Source organism: Bombyx mori, chromosome 10 (genome assembly GCF_030269925.1).
Source record: "Bombyx mori chromosome 10, ASM3026992v2".
Taxonomy (NCBI): Eukaryota; Metazoa; Arthropoda; class Insecta; order Lepidoptera; family Bombycidae; genus Bombyx; species Bombyx mori.
The window spans coordinates 8428188-8453998 of NC_085116.1; the positions used below are offsets into that span (position 1 = coordinate 8428188).

General features: G+C 35.4%; 2 protein-coding genes across 3 annotated transcripts; one reads left to right on the plus strand and one right to left on the minus strand.

Annotated features, from left to right (window-relative positions):
• Window positions 1–883: 883 nt before the first annotated feature.
• LOC101738565 (mpv17-like protein) lies at window positions 884–3991 on the minus strand. The gene is made up of 4 exons (XM_004924776.5): window positions 2516–3991; window positions 2306–2439; window positions 2076–2207; window positions 884–1519 (listed from the first exon to the last, which is right to left on the minus strand). Exons 1-4 carry the CDS (start codon window positions 2640–2642, stop codon window positions 1346–1348), a joined length of 567 nt encoding a protein of 188 aa, XP_004924833.1. The 5' UTR covers window positions 2643–3991; the 3' UTR covers window positions 884–1345.
• A 1524-nt stretch (window positions 3992–5515) lies between these two features.
• On the plus strand, window positions 5516–25799 carry LOC101738699 (VPS35 endosomal protein-sorting factor-like). 2 transcript variants are annotated; one of them, XM_012689248.4, is made up of 18 exons: window positions 5516–5657; window positions 5748–5835; window positions 6381–6485; window positions 7203–7344; window positions 7856–8025; window positions 8921–9093; window positions 9865–10207; window positions 10305–10480; window positions 10573–10676; window positions 11575–11756; window positions 12256–12402; window positions 16214–16383; window positions 17549–17711; window positions 20248–20419; window positions 20983–21122; window positions 21865–22033; window positions 23572–23837; window positions 25304–25799. In XM_012689248.4, exons 1-18 carry the CDS (start codon window positions 5641–5643, stop codon window positions 25388–25390), a joined length of 2814 nt encoding a protein of 937 aa, XP_012544702.2. In that variant the 5' UTR covers window positions 5516–5640; the 3' UTR covers window positions 25391–25799. The 2 variants fall into 2 exon arrangements, with proteins under 2 accessions (XP_012544702.2, XP_004924834.2); XM_004924777.5 differs by having other exon boundaries at window positions 5517–5657; window positions 7871–8025.
• The last annotated feature ends 12 nt before the right edge of the window (window positions 25800–25811 follow it).

Sequence of the window (25811 nt, forward strand, 5' to 3'; positions counted from 1 at the left end):
CACCCCGTACAGGAAGATAGAGAAGACCAACGTACGAACCAGACGCATCTTAGTTACTCGGCGAATATTACGGTCTTTCCAGATTTTATCGAGGCTAGTCATGGCACTTTTAGCCATCCCGATACGGCGTCCGATTTCTTTCTCGCAGTTACCACGGTTAGAGATCAGCGACCCCAAGTATATAAATTCCTCCACTTTCTCATAATCCTTGAGTGCATTTGATGGACTTAAAACTTGAGCTCTGTCCACCGTCATCACTTTGGTCTGCCCATTGCCGTGTTTTTCTTTACTTCAATCAAACAATGGTCAGACAATAGATATCATTCATATCAGACAGACAATGGAAACATCTTTAGACCAATTAAAAAAAAATCAACGTATGTGCTTATTAAACTTTCTGTGTGAAATAGTAGCTTCACAACTTGAAGTCGTCGAGGCCTAAAGGATAAGACGTCCGGTGCATTCGTATCTAGCAATGCACCGATGTTCCAGCCCCGCAGGCGGGTACCAATTTTTCTAATTAAATACCTACGTACTTAACAAATGTTCATGATTGTTTTCCATGAAGGAATAACATCGTGTAATAAAAATCAAACCAGCAAAATTAAAATTTGAGTAATTACTAGTGGTAGAACTTCTTGTAAGTCTGCACGGGCCGGTACCACCCTGCGTATTTCTGCCGTGAAGCAGTAATGCGTTTCGGTTTAAAGGGTGGGCCGTTTTAACTATACTGAGACTTTAGAATTCACATCTCAAGGTTGATGGCGGCATTTACGTTGTAGATGGCTATGGGCTCCAGTAACCACTTAACACCATGTGGGCTGTGAGCTCGTCCAACCATCTAAGAAATAAAAAAAGTAATTTGTTAATAAAAAAAAAGGAATTGAATGAATTAAAATCATTTAATCTATAACAATTTTTTATAGCAATATACTCTTGTTATTAAACTACATAGTGTAAAATAAATATATAGTACTTATCATAAAATACCTAATAATTTGAACACAATTGTTTTTATAGATTTATTAGCGATTTTATCACATTATTGAGACTCAGTGATCTAAAAATCTTTTAAAGATTTTTTAAATAAAATAATTATAATAAATAATATAATTCGTCTATAATTGGCTATTAATACTGGGTGTAAAAGAACCATTCCCAAAAATGATAGAAGTTTAATTAATTACTTATTCTCACTGCATTGAAAATAACACAATAAAAACCAGATGAATTTCAAGGTTCAAGTGTCATATGACATAGGTGTCATCAGTTGTTTTAGCTTTGGCTGGGCAAATAAGAATTTAGTAACTAATGATATTGGGAATGGTGACCTTACTTCCAATTATCATGAGAGCAGTTTACCAGGTCTCAAGCGTTCGTTATCTTGATCTAAATGTTTCATATATGCCAAAAAGCATGTCCATATAAAGCTACATACACTAATGAAAGGAACCCTATTCTGTGGGCTTATAAAACAGAAATTAACCATTGCTACTGCTGGCCACACTGACGCACCAACCTGAAATAACCATATAAATTACTAAATAAATGATTAACTTTAATGTATTTCATGGGGATATAATAAGACATAATTGATGTAAGAACTAATAAGTTTAAACATCGTTTTTTTGTTATGAATCATAGTATCGAATTGGTAATATGATCTCAAAGTTTCATGGTGGAAATTCCATGGCATATTCCAAATGAGGTTTAAATTAATTGAAGGTATTTGAAGTTTTTATTATTCTCTCTTCAATGATCTAGACCAAGCAATTCAGCATATTAAGCAAATTCTTACAATGTGTTTGACTGAAATCAACAATGTGTCCTGAGTAAACATACTCATGGACATATTATTCTCCCTCAGCACCACCAACTTACCTTTAAGTCAACACTGTCACTATAAATCATAATACTAAATTCCAAGTTTACCTTAGTTGAATCACTGTTGATGATAGAATATATCTTGAAGGAAAAATCATATCTTTTCCTAGCTGGTAGTTTATATATATTGCAATCACTAATTAGTTAGTTAGGTTTATTTCTCTAGCAAAAAATGCAAGTTTTTAACACACCTTGTATGTTGGTAAAAATTTTGCTTTTACTTCAGCAGCTGCTTCATGAATGGGTTTAGATTCCAATAAACTCATTATAAAATAAAAACTACACATTGCAAACGGTGTGTAAGTAACGGTTTCAACAATAGTCTGAAATAATAATTCAATGTCAATTTAGCAATAGTCACATATTCAACATTTAAAAAAAAAAGTTTGAATTATTTAAACAAATTTAAAAGTAACATCACCTTTTTTATACCTGCACGTATTGTATTCCCAGGCCATACTGAATTGGCTATGGTTAGCCATGTGTAAAGAGTCGGAGCTACATAGCATGAGCCGTAAAAACCAAACCTTGCACATCTACACCAGTCGTAGTTTTCTGAAATAATAGATACTTTTAGGTGATTTCTGAACAGTTGAATTTAGAACGTTTTAAAAGAAATATTGACACCCACCCAAGTTCTTGCCTTCAAAAGATTGCTGTACAAGACTAGAAAGAGGCCAAATTATGCCATAGGAAGCCATTCCTCTAAGTAAAGGATATTTATTGAACGCATTTGCAAATTTGCTGTAAACTCCCATTGCAAAATTATATTATGTAACATATTCATATTTCTACAAGGTCTCTTCCTGATCACGGGAAAACGCAGTGAATAAATCACCTTGGTATGGAGCCAAGTTTTGGTTGACTATGAACGTCAAACATAGGTACTTAAATTACGAAAAATTGCCTACAATGAATACTTTTGTATCAACACTATTAACATGGGCTAAACAAAATCTACAGGAATTTGTAGTACAAATGTAATGCATTTTCTTTGCATTATTAGCATTTATTTGCATTACTAACATTACTTTATTAATAAATAGTGTTTGTTTATTTAAATTAGATCCAAAGGTTTTTTTCCTCGTGGTTTTTCCATTAATATTAAATATAAACAATTTTTTTTGTCAGTAATCGATTCGATTCTATTTTCTCCACATGTCAAATTAAATTAATTGGATAGGCAAAGGAAATCTGTATCGTAAAACTAAGTACATTCTATGGTGGGAACAGAACTTTTTATCAAGAACCAGAGCCGACCAGAGGAGTGAAATAATAAGAATTTTAGTGTCACTTCAGTTTTGAGCGTGGAATAAATTTATTAAAAAGAAAGTGCATAAAATTTGCCATTTGTATTGTTTTGTCATATGTAAGCTCTTAGCAATCGTATGCAGCTTTGCCCACGTTAACCGCCTCTGAATTTTCGTTTTAAATTATACACTTAAGCGTTTCACTACGACAAAACGCGCTGCAAAGTGTTTCGCAGGAAACGGAGCTCCGTGATGAAAGTGCGCACATCACTCAACGTGCTTAATGGTGTTTTTAGCCAGTGATTAAAGTCACCCATTGTGTACAGGCGGCGGCTTTTTCAGCCGGTAACTCTAGTCACCCATCGTGTTCAGGCGACGTTTTGTTTCGCCTGTACACGATAGTCATGTCATTTAAGGTCGATTTTATCGATATAATTTATTTAAAAAGTAGTTTCTTTAAATCATCATCATTATCCTGCCCTTCTCCCTTCCATACTCTTCTATCATATACAATTTCTTCGCTCACTCCTCGCTTACCCATATCGTTTTTCACGCAATCAATCCATTTCTTCTTAGGTCTATCTCTTCCTCTATATCCTTCCACATTCATAGTTAGCATTCTCTTACTAACCTCATTTTTATTTCGTCCCATCACATGTCCATACCATTCCAAGCGCGCACTTCTCAGCTTCTCGGTCTCAAGTGCCACTTTCAGACTTCCTCCAACACATTAATTCCATATTCTATTTATTCTCGTTACTCCACACATCCACCGCAACATTCACATCTCTGCTGCATGCAATCGCCATTCATCCGCCACTTTAGTTGTCCAAAAAAAAAAAAAAGAAAAAAAAATATTTTCTTAAAATATGAAGACTTTTGGCGGGAACGCGAGGTGTGAAGTTGTGCGATTTGTTTTATTTTGTCTATTTAGTGTTTCTTCAGGTTTAAATGTGTAATAACGGTGGTTTATTAACTGTTCAGTATCTGTGAAAGTGCACAAATGTGGGAAAAATGAAACAAAGCCGTTGGACGTAACTTCTCGGGATCCACCAAAAAGTCCACTGAAAAAATCTCTGTAAACGACCACAATTTTACTGAGATTATACTTCATCCCATATCATCTCTACTCATTTCATTTTTTTTCCTTTTTATTTCATTTCATAATATCATTTTCATATAAAAAGGTACCGTAAAATGGGGCGATTAGGGACAAATTCCAACTTTATGAGCAATTTTAAGGTAGTTGTTGATGTATATAATGCTATATCAGGATCAAAATGATTGAGTCTTGGGGGCATCTTTGTTGTCCAATTTAAAAATAAGCAACTAGCATTCCAGTTTAGGCAAAAAATGCAAAAATAGGTGTAATCCCTATTTACCCGAAAATTGCGGTTAATTGGGATGAAATGAGAAATTTGCTAGGGTTGGCACTACTTTTATTTTTATATATAGTTTTAATTAATTTATTTATTTAGTTGCACCAACAAAGTGATCATCAATAAAAAAAAATTAAAAACTGACAAAAGTACATGGCAGACATCACCTCAATTATAGGTGCAATCGACAGTGCTGATATTTCTATCTGGGTTAAGAGATTAGGTGTGTCGGTTATTCCATGGATTAATCAGATGAATACCCCCACTCTGAACAAATATTTAATATTTTATTAAGTATTACTTAGACATTTTTGTCCACCTTGAGATTTCATTGATCTTGTTACATGTCTCTGCAAAATCGACTTACTTATATTAAATTGCTTATCTATTTCAACTAAAGACTTATTCCCAATTTCGCTTCGAATAAACCAGATTTTTAACAACAAATTAAAAATTTTTTTGTTATAACTACATAGACAACCCTACAAACCTGTACCTATTTATACTTAGGTCGTTTCCATTTCACGTATTCTCATCCCAATTGACCCCTTTTTCGTTGTTATTTGTACCTAAGACGTCCCTAATATCCCCAAAAACAACAGATTTTTACATGTATTTTTATTTAATCAAATACATTAAAACCAATAACAACTGAGACTTACCTTTAATATATATGCTGGTTCAAACACTAAATAACGTTTATAAATCATAGTCGTCTTCTATTATTATCAAATAAATAAAAGAGAGCAAAGTTTCTAGCACTCAAATAATTACCACCACAGGAAGTTAATTTGAAACGCGATTTTTTATAAGTTAGCAGCTATTATCATGCATATTCAGAGTTGTTTTGTGAACTTTCAACATTCTACTATTAAACTACAAAAAATGGAAGATTTTGCAACGAATATAAAACTTATATTGAGCGTCGAAAGATTTTCCCGGTTTTTTCCCGATTCGCCTCTCAATCCCTAAACGCCCCATTTTACCGGTACGTATAATTAAAACTAAAGTAAGACTTGACCTAAAGGTCTTAGTTACCAGGTCATAAAATCGCTTAAAAAAACTGAATTAATCTGAAATTCTGAAAATAAATATACAAAGGTGTACAAAGTACAAAGGGTAAAACAATGCCAACTTTTGAATGGTAAATTGAAGTGTTTTCGATCTCTTTATGTTATTGAAGTGTTTTCGTTCTCTAAATACGAAACATTCGGTAACGTTTGTATTTTTTCAGGAAATCAAAAAACCAAAAACGGATGATTTGCAAAGCACTTAAATTTGAAGTCTCTCATCATCCTCTGAAGACAAATCATGTACTTTTTGTAAGTTATCAAAACTTTTGATATGAGATCTGCAGAACACCAAATTAGACAATACAATTGCTTAATTAAAAGACATTCATCGTTACTACACTTGAGACCTTAGAACTTGTATCTCAAGGTGGGTGGCGCATTTACGTTGTGAATGTCTATGGGCTCCAGTAACCACTTAACATCAGGTGGGCTGTGAGCTCGTCCACCCATTAAAAAAATAAAAAAAAATAAAAAATTTAATATTCAAAACATTGATTTTAATTGAAGAAGATTCACATATTTTACTATTCACATAATAATTTACTATTCACTTTCAATTATAACTAATGTAATTTTGAATTAACTTTACATGGAAGCCTTGTTTTAAAACCCCATTTATCGTGATTGCTATGTACTATTTGCAAGTAAATTGTATTTTCGGTATATGTTTTTGAACTATACTACAAAAATTTAAATGAAAAATATTAGAAATACCTGTAGCAGTTTTGAAGAAAGCTTACTACTTAATTTAACAAAAAAATGATTGATAAATATAGTAAAGTAACAATTTTTAGAAAAAAATCTCAAACAAAGGCTTCATTGATGACTTGAGTAAATGGAGTGCTGGCTTTGAAGAAATAGATCCACTGCTTAAGTTTGAACAGATGGCTTTAGATGAAGTAAGTATTAGCATTATTTTAAAAGTCAGACAATATATTAGAATGAGTGAACTATAGCGTTTTTCTTGTTATTCTTTTTAGATTAGTTTAAAAACTGCTACATGTTTTTTTTAAAAGCAAAATATTCATAGAACTCTGATAATTTAGTAAAAATTTTGGTCCACACCAATAATGTAGAGTTGAGTTTGTGATAAGACATTTTCAGTACAAGCTAATAGAGTTTAATGGAAAAAAAATATAATTTAATTAGTTATTTGTCTTAACATCTTTTGGAAATGTGGACCACATGTTTTTTCCTGCATTTTCATAATGCAAAGACATTAAGAAAATAAGTTTTATGGTCAGTAGTTGTGAATGCAAAAAGGTGAAGTATGCAGAGTGAAGAAATAGTAAAATAAAACAATTAAAAAGAGATTAAACTACAAATTCTAGTTTTATTTTGTAACTTTTCACTTGTACTGCCAAAGATAGGCTAATGGCCTGCTTCATGTTAAAGTGCTACCAGAATGTCTGAATTACAGTCTTTCTGACAATGTAAGTAGGATGTTTGTCTTTATTTGTGCTACCTCACAATGCTATGTGTTTTGAACCTTGGCACAGTAGCATCCATTTGAGCAGTACACATATTACCAATTAGGCCATAGGCACACTAGTCACACTTGTGCAGATTCGTTACAACTAGTTATGGTTATAATTTTATTATGTTTTATTTTACAGGATCTTGTTCATGCTGACGATGAGGGTATAGGGGTAAATTATGCAAAAGAATGGAATACAAAACGTACAATAGTCCTCAATAGATACACAACTGGAGAGAAGCTAACAATAGTCAGTAGTTTTTTGCCTGGTGGTGAGAAAAGTAAGTGCCTCAGCTTAATTCCTAATGGTACGGTACTCCTAGTGGTGTGTAACCTGTTTAACTTTGTGGGGTACACTGGATGTTTTGCATAGCTCATTCATAAAGCAATGTAAGGAAATTGCTATAAGTATTTATAAATATTTGCATATTATGTACATGAATGTATATAATATTATGTACATAATACATGAAGCCTACTAACTTCTTGTTGGAGGCAACCTATCTTTTCTACCAGTCCTCATGTGTAGAAATGTGTAGAAAGTCATTCTAGGTGTTTTCATTGGTTCAAACCATTTATTAAGGCAAGAACCATTAATGAGAGACTTTTCAAATTTTAATGTTTTAAAGTAATACAGCAAACTAGAAAAGAAATATGTTTGAATAAATAATTTTTTGCATGCGTGGCTAGAAAATTTAATGTGAGCCTTACGAAACCTATTTACATTATGTTGTAAAATCTGTTACTAAATTGACTTTTAATTTTCCTTTTGTTCTTTTTTTTTTGTTTAAGTTAGTACTTTTTCAGCCCTCATAAGACAGGTTTCAAATTTGAACGAAAAAGTTAAAAATAGACTGGAGCAATTGGATGATTTTGATGATGATTCAGTGAGGAAAACAATGGGTTTGAGCCAACAAGAATTTGTTACCAAAATAAATATGTTGAATGATGAAATTAAGAAGGCAAGCTTTTCTTATTTTTGTTCCTTAATAGAAAAGCATAGGAGAGCAGATAAATTATCAACCACTGGTATGATAGGAAGATGCACTTGTAACAATGTGGTTTTTTAACATTTAGAAATTAGAGTTGCATTATGTAATCTGTATCTGGCCAAAAAGTTCTATTCATTTGAGATTTTGTACTGCAATTATTGTTAAAGGTTCTGGTAATTTTAAGCACTAGATATTCTGTGAGTTTGGATGTGTTTTTGTGACAGTTATTTCCCCATTGGTTTACATGAAACATCAGTTGGGGGTGTATAAAAATAAATTTGTGGCGAAAGACTTATTTGTATGACGTGATGTAATTATTTCATTTACATACTGATTTCAGTTTGCCTTGTAAAACGATTGCTGAGTCCCAGTAAAATGGGTGTGAAGTTTGTAGTCAATCTAATCTCGATAAGTTTACTACTAGCCATTTTAGGGTTTCATTACCAAATTCAAATTAAAGTAGTTTGATGGTACCATATTATTTTATTGTTATCAGAAAAATATTTGTTTGCCTGTATTAATGATAATTCGACTCGTAGAAGATGTAAATGGTGCCAATATGAAACATGTTTTAATTTGAGGTTCACCATTGATTTGCTTAAAAGCTAGGAAATTATTTTAATTTTGCTATGTTGACACATTTATAAGGAGCTTACTTACAATGCTCATATAATGCAAATGCGTCATTGAAGCCATTAAATTATTTCTCTTTGTGAATTAGCAACATCAGTAGGGAGGGATTTGGTCCCTGGCATTGTTGACGTCCATGAGTGTCGGTAACAAGTCACCAAGTAGGCCGTATGCCTACAAGGGTAATACAAAGTTTTTATTTAAATTCGTGTATCTGTATTTTTCCTTTTTGTAGGCATGGGAGTCTGAGCAAAGAGTTAAAGCTTTTAAAATAGGGATCCAATGTTCCAAGCTACTGTCAGATGTTAATGTCATGCACTTTTATCCGAGCAAGTTCATTCTCATCACCGATATCCTGGACACATTCGGTAACTTAGTCTTCGATAGGCTCTGTGAAAAAAGTTTTGGGTAAGTAGATCTGTAATGTGGAAAGTTTATAGATTACGAACTACTTTATATTTTTATGTATTAAATACTGGTGATCGGGTCGTTTTGGTTGGGGAGCTTTTGTACAACCGCCCCTGTTTTAGTAGTTTTAGTTTAGATGCGAACCGGTTTGAAGAATAGGTGAACCGCCACTCGTGCTAGTAATTTCTTAGTAATTATTTAAGACTGTATTTAGAACCTCTACTGACTGATATCTATCAGCATTATTAAATTTACTTTTACTTTTTGATCTTGACTTTTTTGTTGATTGTCATTTAATATTTCCGAACGTTTCGAATACATTAAAGTTTTCGGGGCAACGAACGAATTTTCAAAAATGTTATATGACAATGTGTAATACAATAAAAAAAGACTAAAACGTAAAATTAGTTTTAACTAAACATTAATTTAATTTCATTATACATTAATTTTTCACTGGTGGTAGGACCGCTTGTGAGTCCGCGCGGGTAGGTACCACCACCACCCCGTCTATATCTGCCGTGAAGCAGTAATGCGTTTCGGTTTGAAGGGTGGGGCAGCCGTTGTAACTATACTGATACCTTAGAACTTATATCTCAAGGTGGGTGGCGCATTTACATTGTAGATGTCTATGGGCTCCAGTAACCACTTAACACCAGGTGGGTTGTGAGCTCGTCCACCCATCTAAGCAATAAAAAAAAAGAATTGTACATATTTAAGATTCGCGAAAATCGAAGCAAATACTACATATTTGTCATAATTATTTATTTTCAGGCAAAAGCTTGTGAAGCCTGTTCAGGATATCAACCCGAAGGAAGTGCCGGAAACGGCGAGAGAAACCTGTCAGAACTGGTTGTATAAGATGGCATCGATTAGAGAGCTTCTGCCGCGCCTTTACATGGAGATGGCTCTGTTGAAATGCTACTCGTTTACATCGAAAGAGGAAATAAAACCGACAATCGTGAGACTGACTGCGATGATCAGAGGGATAGGAAATCCCTTAGTTGCGATCTATTTAAGGGCATACCTCTGTAAGGTGGCGTCTAAATTATTAGGAAACGAGTGCTCTGATTATTTTTATGAAAATTTGAAGGAATTTATTGAGGAGTATCAACAGGTAAATCAAAGAAATAGAGATGTCATTTCAAAAAAAAAACGGACATCGAAAAAAACTATTTAAGTAATAGTTTAAGCAAAGAATAATTTGTTTTCAGGTTTATCATGTGGCCATGAAAAAGAAATACGAAGGACAATTACTTACCTTAGATAAATATTTAAACATTTACATGCCGGCCGTTGATTGGCTGTTTTTTGGAACTTTGCATTCTACCAACTGCAAGGAAACACTTTTGGATCAAATGCTTCAACAATGTCAGAAAATGCAAAACAAGTGGGCATACAATATTGACTTACAATTAAAAATGATCCTTTGTAATGTAACTAAATAAAATAAATAAAACATTTATTTTGTAACTCTTACAGTGAATTGCTCCTGTGTGGTATTCTGTCTGCATTTGATTCGAAAATTATAATTAAAAGGTCTACAAAAATACTAGATATGATTGTGGAATCTGCCGATAAAATGGGTAACTACTGCACTTACTATTGCTTAGGACATTAATGTTGTGTTGTAACTGATTTGAAATTTGAAACATACAATCAAATAAATACAACTTATTACTAATTATAATAATCTATCTCATAAATTAATACTAACAAAAAAAAACATGTTTCATAAAAGACACTTATAAACCTTTTTTTTAATATTCTAGTCAATAATAGGTGGTATAAGGTGGGTGGGGCAGCCGAAGTCGTCGTTTTGTAGTCGTCGTGGCCTGACGGATAAGACGTCCGGTGCACTCGTGTTGAAGCAATGCACCGGTGTTCGAATCCCGCAGGCGGGTACCAATTTTTCTAATGAAATACGTACTCAACAAATGTTCACGATTGACTTCCACGGTGAAGGAATAACATCGTGCAATAAAAATCAAACCCGCAAAATTATAATTTGCGTAATTACTGGTGGTAGGACCTCTTGTGAGTCCGCACGGGTAGGTACCACCACCCCGCCTATTTCTGCCGCGAAGCAGTAATGCGTTTCGGTTTGAAGGGTGGGGCAGCCGTTGTGACTATACTGAGACCTTAGAACTATATCTCAAGGTGTGTGGCGCATTTTACGTTGTAGATGTCTATGGGCTCCAGTAACCACTTAACACCAGGTGGGCTGTGAGCTCGTCCACACATCTAAGCAATAAAAAAAAAAACAAAAAAACAAAATTTACTATAAATAAATAAATACATATATAAAAATAACATAAATATAAAAAAACGACCGCATGTCTCAAGCTAGGTGACGGCATTGTGGTTGGGCAGCGGTACATGTTTAACATCAGGTTACTTCGTTCATCCTCACCCATTTAAGCACTAAGAAAATCTTATCAACGTCAATGAGGGATATGAATTAAACATTATTCATTGTTTTAGTACTGGTCCATGACGTGTTGACTTCGCTCGGCGAACATTTATGTGCGTCGGAAAACTGCCGACAAGTCAATTCAGAGACACTGATTCAAACTTGGTGGAAGATAGCCAGCAACATAAGGTCTACTGTGCACTTTTTGCAAGTTTTGGGACCGTGGCTACAATTCGCTTGTACAAATTTATCGGTAATGTGATCGAATGTTTTTAATGATATGCAATAACACCCACTATAACACGGTAAATTGGTTCCGCTTTATAGGAAACGCGTTGTATGAGTATTCTCCCATAACGCGCTTGCATGACCCCATATAACGTGTTATGTTCAAATATAATACAATATAAACAATGTTTTTACAATTCAAAAACTAGGAACACAATATTAATAAATTAATAAAATTAATTTTATAACAATACAACTGACACAATGTGCAAAGATACGCGAAAATAATTATGAGCTGTACAAATCATAAATTTCTCAGTACAGAAATGTATTATAGCATGTGAAATTCCCACGTTATATGGGGCAAACGCGTTTTATACGACGAACTGAAATCGCGTAATATGAAAATGAGTTATAAAAGTACCGTGTTATAAGGTATTACTGTATATATTTATATCGAGTTAGTTGTGTATTCGACATGCCGAATTTCCTTAATGTCTCATTGAAATTACGTTAATGTACAGACCCAGCATGTGAATATAATTCTGCGTGGAACAATACGTTACCTGATCAAGTGCGGGAAATCGGCTGACGAATTTTCCGGCAACTTACAGATTGTCATCAAAAGGATGCTCGGATCAGTTCCGGACATCGAGGAATGTTTTCTGATGGTGAGCGATAATTCGGATTTAATTATTTCGTTATTTGCTCGCGTTACTTGTTTAAGACTTTGTTATAAGCCGTGCCAATAAAGAAACGAATCGAAAATGGCGTGTATGTACCTGCACTGACAGATGGTAGGGTCAACAAATAAAAAAAAAGATAGAAAGAAAAAGTTGTTTATTGTAAAAAAATGTAAAAAAACAAATGAGAATGTACTTTACTTTATGCCCTGGCAGAGGGGAAGGTGTCTCATCTGGGTTGTAACTTGCGTAGACACTTTTGCTGCCAGTCATCTAAGTCGCACAACTCGAAAGTGAAAAAACTCGAACTCAACAACAAAGTTAAAACTGATATTTTTTTTGCATGCAGTACGCGCCGTGTGCGACGAAAGACAGCAATAGTTTAGAGTGAGAGCACATGATCGCTGCCGCCATTTTAGCTTCGTTTCTTTATTGGCGCGGCTCTAGTAATTTCGGTGAAGGCAATGTTAATCGATAACATATATCATGTGTACGTAAGTGCTGAAAGGATCTTATTTGATGATTTATTCAGCAGTTTATTCAAAAGATTCCGCTTTGATAATACAAAACTGTCAGTAATAATTGTCGAGCCCTTGTGTCAACAAGTAATACTAATATCTAACTAGAGGATATCACACAGACGGTATATGCAAACTACCCACATTCTACACGGCCCGGTTACGAAATCTGATCAATGAAGTAGGAAACCTATGGAAATGAAACGTCAACCTAAATTTCGTGCCACTGTGACGTCATCTGGCCACAAAACATGGCGGCTTTAGTGCTGTACAAAAGATTTCAATGTTATCAGGTTTTATCGATAAACGTTCTTGGCTCATTTTATTTTAAATATTGTTGAGTATTATTTATTTGTAGAATTTATACTTTAATGGGAAGTAAGTAGGTATATTGTTATGTGCAAATATGATATGATTTAGATGGGTGAAATCTAAGACAAGTTCGTCCTTCGAATTTGCCAAGTAAACGATATGATGATTTTTAAAAGTTGCTACACTGATTTTATAAAGTTGTCGTTTGTCGCAAAACATAAAGATATGGTGTAGTTCAAAGCCATCAGCCCATTTCTAGCATGCTAAATGTTATCGTATTTTGAGTACGTGTTTTTCTTAGACTATTACAATCTATTTTAATTGTTTTGCTGACTCTAAAGTCCGTAACATACTACCGCAGCGCACCCCAAGGAAGGTGCGCCGCACCATTTGAATCACTTTCGCTTGAGAGTGATTCAAATTTTAAACTTATCAAGGGACCGCGTGAAAAAAAAAACACCTACAGAACATTTATTCATTAATTACAAACGTCATTCCTTGTGACTTCCTCTCTAAAATCACTTAATTATTAAAAATTTAACAAATTTACAATAGTGTTTTACTCACTGCGGAATAAAACTATTTTATTTAAATAGTTCCGAAGAGATTTTGTCGGTAGCCTTTTTCCCGAAATATCTAAACAGAATGTCTAAATATGTTTTGATGACATATTTTAAAGTGGTATTTATGATTAGTGTCATGATCAATAGATTCCGACCGAAAAATGGATTTTTCGGATGAGGGCTCCATAATGAATTTAAATACATATAGATAATAGTTTTAGGACATCGACTTTCTTGAGATCCTATAAAATACGTTTTAATTATTATTTTTGTATGTTTTAAGCATGATAAATTATGAAATTTTATATAATCAATCATATTAAATCGATATCATAGTCAATAAATAATGTACAACCCAAAACAGACGGCCGAACTGACGTGACAATGACATTTGGCGCGCTAAACATGGCGGATTTTCGGCCTCATTAGACGGAGACGGAGATATTTACGTATATTCATGTTTCATTTTATGTACGCACTGAAATACTGTTATATTGTTTTCCTGCGAGTTAAAGTGCTGAGTAAGAACGAGATAGATATATGTTTATGTATGTGCCTTCAAAATGGGTGCTATTTATATAAGCAATTGTACGTATAGAACAATATGTCGTGTCCCTACTATATAGGTCTATGAATCTGATAGATGAAAATTAATGTAAAAGTTTTTGACGTCTGCTGAAATGATATTTAACAGAATCAGATAGGGTTAGATTTAAGATTAAAAAAGGCGCCAATTGGTTATCAATGCCATCTAAAAGGTTTTTTCTGAACATAAATATGTAGAACATCTTTCTTCATTGCACAGCAATAATTTATTTTTAAGGGAAAAACGTTTACATGTTCATAGCTATAACTAGTCAGGTCATAAGTATTGTCACACAGTAAAAACTTTTCTTTTAGAATGCTGGCCACAAAAAAGTTTATTGAATTCGAATTTCGAATTGTTCATGAAAATAAAAATGTATACTTTTAGAATTTTACTCATTTTTAAATATGGAGTGGACGCTTAAAGAAGACCGTGTTGCAGTTATTGCATTGCATCGTTGCGGTTACGCGCCAATTCAAATTTTTAACATACTGAGAAATTTGAATATAACCAAAAGATTCGTTTATCTTACCATCAAACGATACAATGAAGACTCTAGTGTAGATGACAGGTCAAGAAGTGGTCGCCCTCGGTCTGTTAGGACTCCAGCAGTGATAAAAGCTGTGAAGGCGCGAATTCAAAGAAATCCCAAACGTAAGCAGAAACTGTTGGCCCTTCAGATGGGGTTAAGCAGAACCACGGTGAAAAGGGTGTTAAATGAAGACTTAGGGCTTCGGGCATATCGAAGAAAAACAGGACATCGTTTGAATGCTCGTCTAATGGACCTGAGACTGAAGAGATGCCGCGGTTTGTTGAAGTGGTACGCGGGAAAAAAATATCGGGAAATTCTTTTTTCAGATGAAAAATTTTTTACCGTAGAAGAGAGCTACAACAAACAAAATGATAAGGTGTACGCACACAGTAGTGAAGAAGCGAGCAACCGTATTCCGCGTGTCCAACGAGGTCATTTTCCATCCTCGCTCATGGTATGGTTGGGAGTTTCTTATTGGGGCTTAACAGAGGTACATTTTTGTGAGAAAGGTGTTAAAACGAATGCAGTTGTGTATCAAAATACAGTCCTGACGAACCTTGTGGAACCTGTTTCTCATACCATGTCCAATAACAGGCACTGGGTATTCCAACAAGATTCGGCGCCAGCTCATAGAGCGAAGAGCACACAAGACTGGCTGGCGACGCGTGAAATCGACTTCATTCGGCACGAAGATTGGCCCTCCTCCAGTCCAGATTTGAATCCGTTAGATTACAAGATATGGCAACACTTGGAGGAAAAGGCGTGCTCAAAGCCTCATCCCAATTTGGAGTCAATCAAGACATCCTTGATTAAGGCAGGCGCCGATATTGACATGGACCTCGTTCGTGCTGCGATAGACGACTGGCCGCGCAGATTGAAGGCCTATATTCAAAATCACGGAGGTCATTTTGAATAAACTTTAGTGTCATAAGAATCCATGTTTTATTAAGTTCATTTTGGTATATGAATGGTTACATAATGAATAAACTTGTTTCAATTATTTTACATTAAACATGTGACAGAATTTATGACCTGACTAGGTATATCAATAACTAGCTGACCCGGCAGACTTCGTAATGTCTCAATCGATAAATAAAAGACCTAAACTTTTGTATAAAATAAACTTTAAACAAACAAAAGGAATCTATCCGACGGGGGACACATTAAAGGAAAAACAAAATTGTCATTTTTATATAGATTCCCGCACCGTGAGACATGTCAATTTAAAATAATTACATAGATCAATTTAGTTATTTAAAAAATTGAAATCGATTTCGTCTGATAACAGGATGCGTTTATGCCGCTCATAGAATTGGTACAGACGACGAACGCACGTACCTTAATGGCGAAAACGGTGTTGTCAACGTTCTTTACGCGGTATAACTCTCTTCACATCGACGACCATATTGTTATAACCTCACTGATGTGCCTCTGCTGCACCCTCCACGATTCCATAAAGTGAGCATACATTTATTTAATTGATGTTGTAACTTTTAATTGATGATTTTTAACGTTTTGGTTATATAAGTTTTTTTTCTTTGTGTTTTTTATGTTATGTACTTAATAAGCCTATACAGACAAGTACCACTATCCTGTATATTAACAGATTGGCTGCCATGTAGGTCACCAGTGTCCTATGTGGCGCACTGAAGTAATTATGTTGATTTCTTTTACTAAGCGCCTGGATTGTCTAACTTTGCCTTCTTTTGTTTTTAATGTTTTTTTTTTATTGCCCTTGAAGGCAGACGAGTATACGGCCCACCTGATGGTTAGTGGGTACCGTCGCCCATGGACTTCAGCAATGCCAGGGGCAGAGCCAAGCCGATGCCTACCGCTTAATACTCACCACAAGCCACGTTTGAAGTAGGACATGTCATAGCGCTCGGGAAACATCGTGGAGGGGAGCTCATTCCATAGCCGGATGGTACGTGGCAAAAAAGACGACGGACGTTTTCGCAGTAGAAAAACGACTCGCAAATAATTTCAGTATCAATAATAAATCATGTCTATCCTGCACAAACTGCGTGATTACGTCGTGAATATTCTGAAAAATAATTCAAGTTACACCTTTATGTATCCCTCCAATGATAAATTTTATACCATTTCTTTTTTTTATGATTGAAGGATTACTGGTGGCCTTGAGGCCTTTCCAGTTTCACCAGGATAGGTGGGCAGCAAAGGCTCAGCCAGGAGGGGTGGGATTTGCTAACAGCTGCCCGAGCGCCTCCGAAGGAGACTTTTTTTTTTAGAGCAGTTTTCAAGAGCAGTTGCTTCGTGAATGAATCTACTACCACATCTGCGGACTGGTGTATGGGTTAGGTTGCACGTCGAACTTGTTGTCGAGTTCGACGAGTACGGTTACCGAGGTCCCTAAGCCTGCTCCTAGTGTTGGAGCTGAAGGCGTCTAATGCAAAGGTTATTGGATCCGATGGATCCGTAAGGACGTGTCTAGGGCGTCGACGATGACTCTGGTTTACTTTCAACACGTATAAGTCTTTCGCATTTTATACTAAAATATGTATATTATATTGTATATCTTCTTATTAATATGACATAAATTTTGTTAAATAATGAACTCGATGAACTAGATTTTTTTTTAAATTTGTTTTTATCATTTTTATAGTGCTATAACGGTAGATGATGAAATAAAAGTGTGCAGCGAACTCATAAACAAGTTCGTCCACGCGGGCACGTTCCACGACGACTTCGAGCAGCAGTTGAACTTCTACGTGGAATGTAGATCCTCCTTCATTAAACTCGACGCTGTACTCGTTGCTCTAGTGCAGGTCAGTGACCTCGTGGTTGGTTTTTTTATTATTATTCTTGACATGGGTGGACGAGCTCACAGCCCACTTGGTGTTAAGTGGTTACCGGAGCCCATAGACCTCTACAACGTAAATGCGCCACCCACCTTGAGATATAAGCTCTAAGGTCTCAATGTAGTTACAACGGCTTGCCCGCAGCTTGACTGTATAAATCTCAGATGTTATTATATCAGGAGCAATGAAACTTTGCTTTCCGATCATATTATTAGTATCCCCCTTCAACTCAATACCTATCTTGAGTTTTTTTTTCTAATGGTTGGACGAGCTCACAGCCCACCTGGTGTTTAGTGGTTACTGGAGCCCATAGACATCTACAACGTAAATGCGTCACTCACCTTGAGATATAAGTTCTAAGGTCTCAGTATAGTTACAACGGCTGCGCCACCCTTCAAACTGAAGCGCATCACTGCTTCACGGCAGAAATAGACGGGGTGGTGGTACCTACCCGTGCGGACTCACAAGAGGTCCTACCACCAGTAATTACGCAAATTATAATTTTGCGGGTTTGATTTTTATTACACGATGTTATTCCGATTTGAATGGTTTGGAGAATAATGGTTGCTTTAGTTTCGTTTGTCTAATGTCTCAAGGTGACATGGGGTGTCTCTGAGCTACCGTATCCGTTCGACTTGTATCAATCAAACACTTATAATTTTAATATTTAATCACATGTTTTTTATAACATAACACTTAGTATAATAACCGGCAAACTTCTTGAGCATTTGTTGACGTAGTGGGGGTAAGTTTGCGCATGGTACACTCACGTGCAAAAACATTACTTACTCGGCGTCATAATGCTATTAAATTATTAAAATCAACATATGTATTTATTTATATATTTATTAGAACATCAACAAAACATATAGGTTAATAATTGTAATAATTTAATCTTGGGGTAAAATAGATATTCCTTCTATTAAGTCAAAACTAGAGCTGTTGCCAGGTCTTGGTTCAGTTAAAGCGAAGCTGGTATTTGTAATTTTTTTTTCGTTATCATAATCTTGACCATCATCATCATCACCGTTTTCATCACCCGAGTCGCTATCATCGTGATGAGTCGACATAGGGCTCATCGGCGTAGTTTACAACTCGGTCGATTCGGTCTTCTTTTTTGTCTATAATTAATTATTTTTTGAAGATATTCGATTCGTAGTAATCGAATGTTACTTTTTTCATTTACCAGCTTCCGATTATTTTCTGTTCTTTTTTTCCATCTGAAGCCTAGCTCTTTCATAATTCGTCGTAAGCTTCATTCCGAGCCATTAAAATTTATATCTTCTTTAAATTTTTCGAAGCCTTTCTACGGTACGGAGTTTCGCTGCTTGTTATGTAGTTATTATGATTACATCTTTTTATTACAGATTGAACGAAACTATCCATTCCGGTAACTTTCTTCTTCCCTGATCTTTTCTTACCCGGAGTCCGAAACACGGCGAGCAAGCCAGAGCCTTTAGCTTCGTTAATAATGCACCTAACAGTACTCACTGATGTTTTTGTTGCTTCCGAAGTCTGTTTTAATTTTTCCATATCATTCTTCCCCTGTTTTATAATGAAGCAATATACGTCGTACACAAATTTTCTACCCTTTCTTTTAAGTACTACACCAGTTTGTCACGGCATAGTGTATGTTTTATAAAAAATCAACAAAAACTCAACAAATAGCAATGGCAACAAAGTCCACAAGCAATTATAACAAATAACTTAACGATTAATAACGATAGACTTTCCACTGTACGCAAGCGTACTTTTGGGAGCAAGCGGAATGAGGGCGCGGTGCGGGACGCAAGGTTCGACTGATCTACCAATAACGCGCTCGATACGATTTCCCCTGCCGTCGCGCCTCACCCTCACCACCAAAGTGATCTAAAATTCGGTTCTGCGCAGTCAAGGTCATTTGCTCAAGAAGTTTGCCGATTACTGTAACTACTGTATTAATTTACGCATTATATAAATTATATATTTGCCCATTGGAATTTTAATTTTATTTTATTTATAGCTTTATATACTAGATAGTATAAAGGTGGACATAACGCCATAGGCATTCTCTGACAACCTTAGGGGGGCGCAGAGATGAACCTTGGTAGGTGTAGTAAGATAGTGATCATACATAAACATATGTGTATATATAACATACATAATATTTATAGATACAAATACTCGTACTTAAATAAATACATATCGACGCTTGAAAGGCAAACGTGACTAAGTGACAATAACTGCTTTGTACATAAATGATAGGCAATGATAGGCATATTGCGCAAAAAAAATATATTTCTAGGTCTATTAAATTTTATTTCAATCCTATAGCTAGATTTGTTAAAATATAATTTTTTTCAGGTATTTCGACTTTAAATTAGTCTACTGTAAAGTTCACGCATTGTCGCTTTGTCACGTTTGCCTTTCAAGCGTCGATATACATAAATATATACATATAAAAATATTGGTTTTGATAATAAAATTGTTTTAAGAGAAGGACGTGTTTCGTGAATTGTTGCAGAAGGTAAATGGTTTAGCGATACGTGCCGGCGACGCACGGAACAAATGGCTGCAGAGGGCGTGTGCGGCTTATTGCTACATCACGGTCCCTTCTCTGCACTGCACCATCACTAAGGCACAGCTGTACCTGCTCTCTGGACAAGTCGCCTTGCTCAACAACTGCATTGGACAAGGTATTCATCTATGTTTAGACTTTAGAGCGTGGAGCGTGAGAGCGTATTTTTGTGTGCTGTGTGTAAAAACTAGATTCAGAGCGAAGGATTTATGTTTCTTGATGTGCAACACGTGCACGTACGACTAGATTTTTTTTGTGCAGTGGCAACTAACTGTGTTGCCATACTTATTAGTGTGTTCTCCCACATTTAAAAATTTATGTTTAGGATTGCCCTAAACAATCTATATTACCTATATTAATACGTGAAGCAAAAATTTTACGAAAATTGCGCAGACGGAGGAGTATGAAGTTTCCCACATAATAATATATAGAGAATGTAGAGGAGTGCAAAATATTAATATTTTTTTAATTACGCATAAAAAAATACATTAAATCAATATAAACAAATATTACGCACACTACCATGTATTTGCCACTCACACGCGTTTATATACATATACTCTTTTGTTTATTGTTAGTCTGTGGTCTGAAATTGAATTTATGTTACACTAAATTGTTTGTTACTACACTGTTTTATGATATAAGGGAATAGTTAACAGTAAAATCTCAAATATGTTTTAGCGGAAGCAAATTTTAAATCCCTCATAGGCTTGATACCAGATATTCCGGAGTACATTCTAGAAGACGGACAAAAAAAATCAACCAATGTCAAAGTTGAAGGAATATTGCGCGATTTCTTATCCACACTTCTTGTTTTGCCGGTGAGAGACAAAAATGCCTGTAAAAATATTTGCCAGGGTTTACTAGACATCGGCCCGCAACGCATGTTTTAATCAGAAAATAGTAATCGATATAAATAGTTTAGATAATAGAACTCTTTGTCGAAACATATTATTATGTATAATAAAAGGCGCCGTAGTCTAAAGGATAAGACGTCCGGTGCATTCGTATCTAGCGATGCAACGGTGTTCCAATCCCGGAGGCGGGTACCAATTTTTCTAATGAAATACTTACTTAACAAATGTTCACGATTGACTTCTACGGTGAAGGAATAATATCGTGTAATAAAAATCAAACCCGCAAAATTATAGTTTGTGTAATTATTTGGTGGTAGGACCTCTTGTGAGTCCGCACGGGTAGGTACCACCATCCTGTTTATTTCTGCCGTGAAGCAGTAATGCGTTTCGGTTTGAAGGGTGGGGCAGCCGTTGTAACTATAACTACTGAGACTTTAGAACTCAAGGTATCTCAAGGTGGGTGGCGCATTTACGTCATATATGTCTATGGGCTCTGGTAACCACTTAACACAAGGTGTCCGCCAAACCTTTTATTACATAAACCACGGCGTACACGCGCACTCTGTAGCGAGTAAAAAACTTAAAATTCATTGTAATTACATTTTATATTACAATAAGCATAACTGCTCGGGAATACGCAAATCGAATTGGGAATCGGCAAAAATATAGTATATATCGGGAAAATACTTAAATTTTGTTGTTGTAGGACAACGTGGACAGTAACTGCAAAGCGTACATACTGAGCGGACTGATCAAGACAATGGAGAGGGTGCACTGGCGTAAAACGGACCCGCGCTACTACAACACGCTTTTGAACATTCTAGATCTGCTCAGCGAAATGGCGCAGGAGGATTACGCACATCACATCGATTCCGGTTTGTGCCTTTTTAATACGCTTTTATTAGCTTCAGACGTATGTATGGTTAGTATGTAACGGAATCTTTGAATATGATTTTGACCCCCTTCAAAACTTCGGATTTGGTATACTTATTAAGGATCGATGATAAGTGCACGGTGCATGGTATCAGTAGTTATATTTTACGAACAGATATGAGTGGAAGGGTTATTTTGATAATATCCTGAAAAGCACCCCACGCTTTTTTTACAATCAAATCATTTTTTCTTACACTATTTTTAATTCAAATTTATTTTCTATTTTTTAGTTGGATTTTCTATCAAAGCGTATTGTGTTAGTTTTTTTAAATTATTATTATTTTTTTCTTCACGAATATTCAGATGCTGTCCGTGTCATTAACCTATCTTAATTTGAATTGAAAATGATTTTTTTATTTATTGCTTAGATGGGTGGACGAGCTCACAGCCCACCTGGTGTTAAGTGGTTATTGGAGCCCATAGACATCTACAACGCAAATGCGCCACCCACCTTGAGATATAAGTTCTAAGGTCTCAAGTATAGTTACAACGGCTGCCCCACCCTTCAAACCGAAACGCATTACTGCTTCACGGCAGATATAGGCATTAGAGTGGCATTGGAGTGATCCTGGCCTAATATTAAGTAGGAGGCTTGTGGAGAGTATTAAACGGTAGGCAGGGGCTTGACTCTGCCCCTGGCATTGCTGGCGTCCAGAGCGACAGTAACCACTCACCATCAACCCACCTGATGGTGAGTGGTTACCGTCGACCGACGAGCATACGGCCCACCATATGCTCGTCTGCCTATAAGGGCAATAAAAAAAGCACGTCCCTATATGTATCATGTGTCAATTTATAAATGCTCATTTTTAGGGTCACGTTTTCAGCGACACTGGTGACGAAAGAAGTTGATGACTAGATTAAGATTATTATTATTTATTATTTAGATAATTTATTTATTATTAAGATTATTATTAATTATTATTATTATTATTACTGCAGACGTATCGTGAGTCGGTAGTGTATTTCGAATTAAATGAATTTCAATTTCTTACGTTTAATATGAATGATGAAATATATAAAAATGAATTGCTGTTCGTTAGTCTCGCTAAAACTCGAGAACGGCTGGACCGATTTGGCTAATTTTGGTCTTGAATTATTTGTGAAAGTCCAGAGAAGGTTTAAAAGGTGAAAAAATATGAAAATGCTCGGAATTAAATAAAAATAACAATTTTGTTTTTCCTTTGATGTGTCCTCCGTCGGACGGATTCCTTTTGTTTTTTTTTAAGTTTATGTTATACAAAAGTTTAGTTCTTTTATTTATCGACTGAGGCACTACGAAGTCTGCCGGGTCAGCTAGTATGAAATAAAAAAATTGAATTTTCGTTGTTCACGCATTAAAACAGTGACGTAAGCGGTTCACGGCCGAGCAGACGTGTTGTTCGCTTGAAGGCGCTTCTTGAGCTAAAAATACGTTGCCAAAATCATTCATTCAGTGATGGATTCGAAGTTATGTCTCCTTTTGTCTATTTGATTGCAGTTCTATCAAACGACAAGCTGTATGGTTGCGACGAGGAATTCGTTTCGGTCTTAGACGGGTATGCGACGGACATATGCCAGGAGTTGCTCGTGGTACTGAAAGCGCTCGGCGACAACAAAGAGACAAAGAAACAGTACAATTTGACGTTGGAATTATTCTGGCGCGTGATAAGACGCGCCGATTTAGAACAACATTCCATGCTCACTTTAGCGGCCAACTTGTGGATGCTTTCAAAGAAAATACAAGATCCCAATAATAAACTCGCAGTGAGTTTTGTTTTTTTCATTCACGAACATTACAATCACAACTTTTATGTCGTTTTCGATATTACTCGACTATAACGTATCGATACTAAATCGTAACCATATATAATATACTTATAGGTATAAAACAGGGGTCCCAAACTTATTGTGTCTACTGCCCACTTTGAGAATAAATTATATTTTAGCGCGCCTTTTTTTTAATCTACTTAAAAACCACTATAGCTCATTCGGTGTTTAAGAGTCCTCCTAAATGATATCACAAATCGCCTCCCAAGCCTCTAAACAGAACGCCCCTAATTTTTTTTCTAGGTGTCTTACCGCCCACAAGGGAGCGTTATCGCCCAATTTTTATTTTTTTTTTATTTTTTTTTTATTGCTTAGATGGGTGGACGAGCTCACAGCCCACTTGGTGTTAAGTGGTTACTGGAACCCATAGACATCCACAGCGTAAATGCGCCACTCACCTTGAGATATAAGTTCTAAGGTCTCAAGTAAGTTACAACGGCTGCCCCACCCTTCAAACGGAAACGCATTATTGCTTCACGGCAGAAAATAAGCAGGGTGGTAGTATCCACCCGCGCGGACTCACAAGAGGTCCTACCACCAGTGGTTACGCAAATTATAATTTTGCGGGTTTGATTTTTATTACACGATGTTATTCCTTCACCGTGGAAGTCAATCGTGAACATTTGTTAAGTACGTATTTCATTCGAAAAATTGGTACCCGCCCGCGGGATTCGAACACCGGTGCATCGCAACAACGAATGCACCGGACGTCTTATCCTTAAGGCCACGACGAATTTGGGAAAGGCTGGTATAAAACATGAGAAAAATAGTTTATTTGAGATAATTTTATTTTGGCAGAGGAACATGTGATCACAGTCGCCAACTACTTATTCATGACAAAAGTATCTTTTAAAGCGATGGTCAAATATATAATATAATGGTAATAGAAAGTTTTGGATCAAATCAAATAAAAAATGTGCTTCTGAATCGTTTAATTACTGATCTGAAGCGGAAAATCAAACTCAAACAATTGAAGTTCTTGTTATTTCAAAATGTTTGACCTCCAACAAAATGTCATTAAACTCTCGGTATTCAGGTCGCAATATCTACCTAAATTTGAATTGGGTTCGTTCAGCAGCTCGTATAAAAGCATCCGATGTGAATTTAATGTGTGTTCGAATTTATTATGTATATCGACGCTTGAAAGACAAACGTGACTAAGCGACAATAACTGCTTTGTACATAAATGATAGGCAATAACCATATTCGATGCGCAAAAAAAATAATATTTCTAGGTCTATTAAAATCATTCCAATGCTACAGCTATATTCGTTAAAAAAATTTTTTTTTCAGATATTTCAACTTTAAATTAGTCTACTGTAAAGTTCACGTATTGTTGCTTAGTCACGTTTGCCTTTCAAGCGTAGATAGGCAGTAGTTTAAAATTGCATATTTTGTTTCAGAAAAGCATTCTTTCCGCGCTACGCACCTCTGAAGATCTCGCAAGTCGACAGCTGCTCGAGAAGTTAGAACAAGGTGTTCAAACCTGAAACAGATTATCCTAATGACTACATGAAGATATGATATACATCTAAACATTCCTACAATCTGTTTACTATTCAAAATACACGAAATCTGATTAGACTATTGTTATTATAAGTTTGATTAAATTTCAACATTTTATTTCCGAAGAATTTGTACCTTATATGAAAATCATAAATAATAAAATAAAAAATAATGAGATATATATACATAGACATGTCTCATTAATGTAAACAACATGTTAATAAAGAATTTTTCTGATCAAAACATAATTTAAATAACAAAACATAATTTCTACATAAAACAGTTTTGTTGCAATAGTTATTTATAATATATTGTGTTTGTTTTAAACTGCCTTTAGAATAAGAGTCATGCCATTTGTATTATCAAAAATAAAATGTTTAAGCCATCAAATAAGGTTTTATTGCG